The sequence below is a fragment of the Tachysurus fulvidraco genome, chromosome 1 (assembly GCF_022655615.1).
Source record: "Tachysurus fulvidraco isolate hzauxx_2018 chromosome 1, HZAU_PFXX_2.0, whole genome shotgun sequence".
Taxonomy (NCBI): Eukaryota; Metazoa; Chordata; class Actinopteri; order Siluriformes; family Bagridae; genus Tachysurus; species Tachysurus fulvidraco.
Window position 1 is genome coordinate 47,707,369 of NC_062518.1, and position 10,448 is coordinate 47,717,816.

The 10,448-nt window shown below is 32.7% G+C and overlaps 1 protein-coding gene across 1 annotated transcript; it reads right to left on the reverse strand.

Annotated features, from left to right (window-relative positions):
- Window positions 1–4,066: 4,066 nt before the first annotated feature.
- Window positions 4,067–5,002, reverse strand: LOC113663546 (C-C motif chemokine 3-like). Its single transcript, XM_027178884.2, has 3 exons — window positions 4,838–5,002; window positions 4,399–4,510; window positions 4,067–4,289 (listed from the first exon to the last, which is right to left on the reverse strand). The coding sequence occupies exons 1-3, from the start codon at window positions 4,905–4,907 to the stop codon at window positions 4,202–4,204; spliced, it is 270 nt and encodes an 89-aa protein (XP_027034685.1). The 5' UTR covers window positions 4,908–5,002; the 3' UTR covers window positions 4,067–4,201.
- Window positions 5,003–10,448: the final 5,446 nt, after the last annotated feature.

Below are 10,448 nucleotides of genomic sequence, written 5' to 3' on the forward strand. Positions count from 1 at the left end.
CCTAAAAAGAGTATATTCTTGCTATCATGTGCATTCTAATATAGACAAGCTTATGTTTAGTTACTGTACTACATTTGTATTGCTTAAGTATTGTGCATCAGAGAACAAATGCAGGCTAACACTTGGAAAGTGTTTCATGGCTTGTTTTTATCTTTGAATTTTAATTAATTTTACTTATGCTAGAATTATTTGATTATTTGAAGGAGATTTTATTTGTAATTTTATTTTATTTTCTTTACATATAATACATACACTTATTTTCATTACATTGCTTTAAATAAAAACAAGGCCTCCCATTGTGAGGACCCTGAAAAGACAAGAAGGTCTAAGGCTGACTCCTTCATCTAAAGTTCAAAGAATAGATTAGGTAGAAGAACTTGAAGAGGATCATTTGAAGATGCTGAGACAAGAAAACTCACTCCAAGGTAAGACCAGTCTTGATCTATACTGTCTGCTGTGATAGCAGCTTACTCGTGCAAAACACAGGACACACTCCTTAGTGGGTCTGTCAGAGCTTTGTCCAGGCAGGCCAGGAACATTTGTCACTAAGGGACACGCAGGTCAGAACAATTACTTTAGTGATAAAGAACATTTTGTTGATTTTCATCTTTAAACATAATTTTCCAAAAGATGAATGTTCTAAAAAAAAAGGCTGAACAGCGGATGTTAATGTGCTGAAGTGCTGATGATTATAAGATAGCAAAAACTTGTTAATTTACACACACACACACACACACACATACACACACTCACATGCACATACACACACACATACACACACATGCACACACATACAGTACACAAACACTCACAAAACACATATACACACTCACACACATACTCACACACACTCACACACACATACACACACATGCACGCACACACACACATACACACTCACGCAAGCACATACACACACTCATACACACACACAAACACACACACATACATGCACGCACACACATACACACGCGCGCACACACACATACACACATATAGTCAGAGGTGGGAAGTAACGGAGTAAAAATACTTCGTTACTGTACTTAAGTACATTTTTCTGGTATCAGTACTTTACTCCACTATTTATTTTTCGGACAACTTTTTACTTTTACTCATTACATTTTTACACAAATATCTGTACTTTTTACTTCTTACATTTTCAAGACGGACTTGTTACTTTTAGTATTATTTCTTCTCATTGAGCGCTGTTTCCAGCCCATCATCCCATTGTGCGCCTTTTTCCCCAGGAGACTGATGTACTGTATTATTTACTGGCTATCAGACATAGACTAAGGATAGCGGAGCTAACAATGAGCAGCACGCCTACAAAAGGAATGGCTAATGTTAATTCAGAGGGAGTCACCGATGTTAAAATAACTAATAACGAGGACATTCCTGAACACACATGGCCATATATGAGGGAGATGTTTGAAATAATTGGCATCAAAAAGGATCCCTGGTGAATACGTTGCGAATTGTGTGCAGGGACGGTTTTAGCCCTTTTTTAGGGTGGCTTCAGCCCCCTGTCTGTAAACTCAGCCACTCTAAAACTATAAGGATCATTTTTACTTTCATAAATAAACTATAAAAATGACGTTAAAATGCAGGACATGTCGTCGATGGGAAAAAAAATTATTTATCAGTTTGATCCAAGAACGTTTTTTTTTACTTTGCTCTTACACACCAGTGTGTTGTAGTCTTTCAAAAGTGCGTCTTCAGCTGTCTGCTTTATTTGAACAGAAAAGCACAGGTACGCGCAGCATGCACGCGCAGTCAGAGCTGGAGGCGTTTATCTATAACGTTAATCGGCAGTAATTCTTATGACCAGAGTTGTCATATAATATATAATATATAATATAGAACTCTTCTTGTTTTAAATTCCACCCTACCTCACCTACATCGGTGCCTGCCTTTCGTAACACTCTTGTGGCTGATGAACACAAATATTCAACAGCACACTCCAAAATTATATATACATATACATACATACATACATACACACACACACACACACACACACATATTTTATTATATATATATATATATATATATATATACATACTATACTTGAGTAAAGGATGTGTGTACTTTCGCCACCTCTACATATATGTCACTGTAAAGTTGTTCAATGTTACACTGGCAGTAGAGGCTGCCCTTTAGGAGTGGGGTCCTTTTTTCCCCTGTGTGTTTTCGTAGTGAGTTTATGAAAGTCCCACCGTATTTTTATTTTGCTTTCAGGTAAGAATAGTTACCCAACTATTAGACCTGTTTGTTTATTATTTTGGCCTGGGCCGCACTGAGATGCCATTGTACTGTTGGTTGTGTATACTGTTTATCTATGAAAATATACCAATACACTTATCTAGAAATTCTATATTGTGTCTTTGTTTTTGTTTTTTAATATTTATTTATAATAATATAATAATACTATATAATATAAAATGTTTATAATAATATTTATTAAAAGGTAACAAATCACTGAATGCCGAGCTATAACTCTGTACAGCTCAACCCATAGACTGGGATGTAACAACACACACACTAATACACTCACACACACTCACACACGCACACTCACACACACTCACGCACACTCTCTCTCACACACACACACACACATGTCCTGTTCCTGTTTTTGCCACCATTTCAATAAATTAAATATATATATTCCCCTTATTCTAAGAAGATTTATGTTTTTGTTTTTCTACACACACACACAGGACAGTGATTAGTGATCTGACTTTTATTACTATAAGTATCACGATATAAAATTACAAAATAAAAAACAAACATTGGTTCTTGGTGATATTTCTAAAAATAACGTTTTATTTGTTTTATTTATTTTATTTATTTTTTGCATTTTTTCTACTTTTATTCTTGTTTTTTTTTGAGAAAGGGTTTTAAACTATTTATAATATTTATACAGTGTTGCTGCATCCTAGAAGGATTGTTAACAAACCTTCATAATGTTTAGGAATCCAGAAACATTCAGTAATTTTTACTGCAGAGGTTTTATTATGATGCAATAATGGGGTTTCTGGCATGTTGCAGACATCCTTCAGCCTGTTGAATACAACCGCTGACCTCGAAACCTACTGAGAAGGTGTTTTTTAGTTTTTTTTATAACAGCAGCTCTGGTTTATATTACTGCACTCATTTAGATATTTTATGGTTTCCATAAACTCCTCTGTCCTTGAGAAGTTCCAGCTTCTTCTTTATATGTCTGAGGCACACAGTTGTATCAAATGTCAGTTTGCTGCAGCTTTACACTTTCCCTTAAAACTCACAGACTCAAACCCTTCTCCAGCACAACAATGCTGCTGTGTACAAAGCACAGAGCTCCGTTAAGAAACAACATGGAAGTGAAGGTTGGAGTGAAGAACTCGAGTGTCCTGCACGGAGCTCTGACTGTGACTCAACCCCACTGAACACCTACTGTATATAATGAACAGGAACTGGAGTCTCCTCAACATCACCCTGAACATCAGAGTCTGATCTCACTGATGCTCTTGTAGCTGAATGAACACTAATGCACGCACACACACATAATCCAACATCTAGTGGCAAGACTTTCAGAAGAGAAGAGAGGAATGTAGCTGGTTATAACAGCAAACACTCAGGTACCTACACACATGTAAGTGTAATGATCAGGGGGCACAAAGTTTTCTCAAAATGATCAAAATCTCATAATATTATTTTAAATTAGAAATGACTTTTAAAGGAAATAGAAATGTCCAGGATGAAAATTTCTGCATTAACTTCTGTTTCTTTTTAATATCTTATGAGAAATAGTCTGTGTGTGTGTGTGTGTGTGTGTGTGTGTGTGTGTGTGTGTGTGTGTGTGTGTGTGTGTTTCTTTTAATCTTACAGTTTTATTGAAACCCGACATAAACATACTCAGTTCTGAAAAGTATTTATTTATTTCTTAAATCTCCATGAACATGGTTTGCATTAAAATGTAAAAACATAAATATTAACTTAAATATCCTTTTAATACATTTAATGCATATATTTTTAAAAAAAATACAAATTTAAAATAATAAATAATGTTAGAATAATTTAAGTGAAGGATTTATATAGATTAAATAAAAATAAAGGCATTCTTATTGACCAAAAAAAAAAAAAAAAAAAAAAGAGCATATAGTTAACAAACAAACCGATATAAACACTGGTATTAATGGAGAAATGATTTAAAGGCTGGTCATTGCTTGTCAAGTTTGTTCATGTTGCTCTTCACCCAGTCGACGTGGGGATCTGCACACACCTGACGAGTGTCTTTCATGGTAAAGCTGCAGAGCAGAGACAACATTTAAACAAGAACATCAGAAATTTGAACGCTGAAGTTAGATTCTATGAAATTTATATGATCTTAAACTTTACTATAAAACATAAGCTTACATGATTCCAGGTTTTGAACATTGAGCTTCTGTTATTTCATATTTTGCGATGTGTTTTACAGGGATTTGATTTGTCTGATAAGTGAAACAGCATTTCTTTGGTCCGTTTGCATCTGTGGAAAAAATATTATTTTAGTTCTGTGATTAAATGGTTTAAAAATCAACAACTCTAAACTCAGCACTGTTGAGTTCTGGCTCCTGATTGGTCAGAAAGTGTTGATTAGTTTTCCATAACAGTTTATATTAATGCGCTCGTTCTGATACCTTGTGTTTTCTATAGCATGTTTATATGTTTAGTTAAACCTGTAAAACCATCTTAATGACAAAATCCATGGAAAAAAGTCCATGAATGTTTATTGGTTTAAATAAATAATGGTGATTATAAAAATAAGTCCAAACAATAATGGATAATAAGTATAAAAAAAGAAAAAGAATCTTACTCTGAGCCATTGGGAAGGACTGAAGACAGGCGAGAACAAGCAGAACCAGCAGGTGAGAGCGAGAGATCATGACTGATGATGATGATGATGAAGATTATGATGATGCTCTGGATCTGAAGAGATTAATGCAGATATCACCTGTCTTGAGTACTTGAGTATATAAGCTGAATAGAGGGGGTGGTGTAGTTTGGGTGTCGAAAAAGTTTGCCAACATCGAAAAAAAAAAAGAAAATCCACCCTCTTTCACAAGAAACGGCTGTAGTTTTTACCTACAATGAGGAAGAACTAAATAAAGTGCTTAAATAGAACATAAATAAGTTCCTTTTTTTTTTTTTTAGAAAATGATTAAATAAATAAAAACTCTGGGTTTTTCAAACCCTAATATACGGAAATAATAAATAATTGGCATGAAATTCGCATAATTATAAACAAACCCTAAATTTGGTACTAAATGAAACAAATATTTTTTTAAATGGGTGAAACATGAATTAAATACAAAGAATTATTTCATATATTTAGATTTTATTATTAAAAATATAACCTGAATTAAATACAAAAAATTATTTCATATATTTATATTTTATTATTAAATATATAACCTGAATTAAATACAAAGAATTCTTTCATATACTTATATTTTATTATTAAGTATATAACCTGAATTAAATACAAAGAATTATTTAATATATATATGTTTTATTATTAAATATATAACATGAATTAAATACAAAGAATTCTTTCATATATTTATATTTTATTATTAAATATATAACCTGAATTAAATACAAAGAATTATTTCATATATTTATATTTTATTATTAAATATATAACATGAATTAACTACAAAGAATTCTTTCATATATATGTGTAAATTCCTCATTCACCTGAGAAGTTCACAGTGAGCTACAAACATTCGCATGTGAATCAGTTTGGAATTGTGAGAGAGGAAGTGCATCATTTTTATGACGTAATACAAAACATTGTAAGAGAATGAATGAGTGCGATGAGGATGACACACTGATTAGGCATTTGGACTCATTTAGTCTGAACGCAGTTAAATGCTTAAATCTAATTAGTCAGAAAATGCTAAATATTTCTGTGTGTTAAAAGTTAATAGTTTATTAATAGGCTGTTTCTTATATGTTATCATTTCCATAGTAAGAGCTCAGTGACCTGAAAATAAACAAACAAACAAACAAACAAATAAATAAATAAATAAATAAATAAATACATTTCAACAAAAACTAAGAAAAAGATAGAAGCCACCAACCACATTGTTATCATCTATGTCATGGTGAGTGGGTTATGGTGTGTCATAAGGACTTCATAAGAATGGAAACTACAGAGGAAGAGATGGGGGGCAGGAAGTAGATGAGGTCATGTATTTATATGAACAAGCAGAATTATCTCACACTTACCTTTTATTATTACAATATGTCAATCTGGAAATCATTCCTTAGTCAGAAAGAACCGTCATCAATTAGTGATGTCATTTTTATCTTCTGTTCATGACTCAGACATTTATTTATTTATTTATTGCATCATAGCCTCAAAGAAATAATGTGAACTGGTTCAACTTGAGCTCCAAGACATTATCATAAGATTAATACAATAACATATCAATATCAACAAAGATCAAAACCAGATGGTTTTAAAAACATAAATCTACAAACACACAATTTTTAATAAGAAAACAAAATCTGGTTGAAACAGGATTGAAACACAGTCTGAAAAATAATTAAAATGGATGGAAAGCATCAGAAAAAAATGATGGGTAAAAAGAAATGAGTGGACAGTAATGGTTGGATAGATGCATGGATGGATGGATGGATGGATAGATAGATAGTTGTATGGGTGAATATATGTATGGTGGGTTGAAAGTTAAAGTGGGTCCTAAGAAAACAGACAAACATATTTTCTGAACAGAAGAGTAAAGAATGAAGAAATGACAGGGTGATAAAAAACATGCAGCTGGATGGATGGGTGGATGGATGGATGGAATGATGGATGAATGATCGAATGGTTAGATATTTTGATGGATGGATGGATGGATGGATGGATAAATAAATAAATAAATAAATAAATAAATAAATGTCTGAGTCATGAACAGAAGATAAAAATGACCACTAATTGGTGACGGTTCTTTCTGACTAAGGAATAATTTCCAGATTGACATATTGTAATAATAAAAGGGAAGTGTGAGATAATTCTGCTTGTTCATATAAATACATGACCTCATCTACTTCCTGCCCCCCCCCTCCATCTCTTCCTCTGTAGTTTCCATTCTTATAAAGTCCTTATGACACACTATAACCCACTCACCATGACATAGATGATAACAATGTGGTTGGTGGCTTCTATCTTTTTCTTGGTTTTTGATGAAATTTATTTATTTATTTATTTATTTATTTATTTATTTATTTATTTATTTATTTATTTTCAGGTCACTGAGCTCTTACTATGGAAATGATAACATATAAGAAACAGCCTATTAATAAACTATTAACTTCTAAAACACAGAAATATTTAGCATTTTCTGACTAATTAGATTTAAGCATTTAACTGCGTTCAGACTAAATGAGTCCAAATCCCTAATCAGTGTGTCATCCTCATCGCACTCATTCATTCTCTACAATGTTTTTGTGTTACTTCATAAAAATGATGCCCTTCCTCTCTCACAATTCCAAACTGATTCACATGCGAATGTTTGTAGCTCACTGTGAACTTCTCAGGTGAATGAGGAATTTACGCACATATATGAACGAATTCTTTGTAGTTAATTCAGGTTATATATTTAATAATAAAATATAAATATATGAAATAATTCTTTGTATTTAATTCATGTTATATATTTAATAATAAAATATAAATATATGAAAGAATTCTTTGTATTTAATTCATGTTATATATTTAATAATAAAACATAAATATATTAAATAATTCTTTGTATTTAATTCAGGTTATATACTTAATAATAAAATATAAGTATATGAAAGAATTCTTTGTATTTAATTCAGGTTATATATTTAATAATAAAATATAAATGTATGAAATAATTTTTTGTATTTAATTCAGGTTATATTTTTAATAATAAAATATAAATATATGAAATAATTATTTGTATTTAATTCATGTTTCACACATTTAAAAAAATATTTGTTTCATTTAGTACCAAATTTAGGCTTTGTTTATAATTATGCGAATTTCATGCCAATTATTTATTATTTCCGTATATTAGGGTTTGAAAAACCCAGAGTTTTTATTTATTTAATCATTTTCTAAAAAAAAAAAAAAGGAACTTATTTATGTTCTATTTAAACACTTTATTTAGTTCTTCCTCATTGTAAGTAAAAACTACAGCCGTTTCTTGTGAAAGAGGGTGGATTTTCTTTTTTTTTTTTGGGATGTTGGCAAACTTTTTGGGTCAGAAGGAAAAAGACAGAAACAGACAAACAGATATCTTCTGAACAAAAGAGTAAAGAATAAAATAAATTAAGAGAAAATAAAAGGTGAGTAAGAACATGAAGATGGATGGATGGATGGATGGATGCTGCAGGTGGTGCAAATGTAAGACACTATAATATTTGCTGCTGTATCTGTGGAATTTAAAGTCTAAATGGTTAAATGTTTATGATTAATTGTTTACTAGTTCACTAATTAAATGATAAGCAGTGAGACAGAAGAATCTCTGTGCTATGGAGATGAGAGAGATTCGTGTCCTCATCGGCGCTAAGCTGAACAGCAACAGCCCCTTATTTGTGTCTAGTCTAGTGTCAGTATACAGGATATAAAGCACCTGACTCTAGTTCTGCAAGATTCTGACAGATTCTGTTTGTTAAAGCAATGTGAAGAACATAAAAATATCTGTTACTATGAGACCTTACAGAGATTTCAGACACCTTTCACTATATTTGCTAATAAATAAAATTGCTGGCTAAAACTCTATAGGTCAAAAAAGAAGCCATATCTAAACATGATCCAGAAGCGCAGGCATTTTCTCTGTGCCAAGACCCATTTAAAATAGACTGTGGCAAAGTGGAAAACTGTTCTGTGGTCAGACAAATCAAAATTTGAAGTTATTTTTGGAAAACTGGGACACTATGTATGGAGGAGTGGGCCAAAATCCCTGCTGCAGTTTGTGCAAACTTGTTCAAGAACTACAGGAAACGTATGATCTCTGTAATTGCAAACAAAGGTTTCTGTACCAAATATTAAGTTCTGCTTTTCGGATGTATGAAATACCTATGTCATGCAATAAAATGCAAATGAATTATTTCTGGATTTTTGTTTTAGATTCCGTCAGTCACAGTTGAAAATGACAGACTTCTACATGCTTTGTAAGTGAGCAAACCTGGCAGTGTATCAAAAACTTGTTCTCCCCACTGTATGAGCAAATCCTGTCGCTCTGAAAACAAGGAACAAGGAAGGATAAGCAATTTTTATATAATTATAATTATATTATATTTTTATGTAAGCAATTGCTGTAAGACAAACGGGAGTCTGGAGCTTGAATGACTGCAGAGAAAATCATGTTAGTACATACAAGACCAGACAATGAGTGAGTGACTGAGAGTGGCTTATGTAGTGTGTGTTGATTAATGAATGAGGAACAGGTGGTGCTAATTAGTACTCAGGTGAATGTGAATGCTGGTGAGTGAGTGTCAGTATACAGGATATAAAGCACCTGACTCTAGTTCTGCAAGATTCTGACAGATTCTGTTTGTTAAAGCAATGTGAAGAACATAAAAATATCTGTTACTATGAGACCTTACAGAGATTTCAGACACCTTTCACTATATTTGCTAATAAATAAAATTGCTGGCTAAAACTCTATAGGTCAAAAAAGAAGCCATATCTAAACATGATCCAGAAGCGCAGGCATTTTCTCTGTGCCAAGACCCATTTAAAATAGACTGTGGCAAAGTGGAAAACTGTTCTGTGGTCAGACGAATCAAAATTTGAAGTTATTTTTGGAAAACTGGGACACTATGTATGGAGGAGTGGGCCAAAATCCCTGCTGCAGTTTGTGCAAACTTGTTCAAGAACTACAGGAAACGTATGATCTCTGTAATTGCAAACAAAGGTTTCTGTACCAAATATTAAGTTCTGCTTTTCGGATGTATGAAATACCTATGTCATGCAATAAAATGCAAATGAATTATTTCTGGATTTTTGTTTTAGATTCCGTCAGTCACAGTTGAAAATGACAGACTTCTACATGCTTTGTAAGTGAGCAAACCTGGCAGTGTATCAAAAACTTGTTCTCCCCACTGTATGAGCAAATCCTGTCGCTCTGAAAACAAGGAACAAGGAAGGATAAGCAATTTTTATATAATTATAATTATATTATATTTTTATGTAAGCAATTGCTGTAAGACAAACGGGAGTCTGGAGCTTGAATGACTGCAGAGAAAATCACGTTAGTACATACAAGACCAGACAATGAGTGAGTGACTGAGAGTGGCTTATGTAGTGTGTGTTGATTAATGAATGAGGAACAGGTGGTGCTAATTAGTACTCAGGTGAATGTGAATGCTGGTGAGTGAGGGAAGGACCTGGTTACTCCCCTCGATCCGAGGAACATCAGCTTTTTGCAGGGAAGCTTGAGACG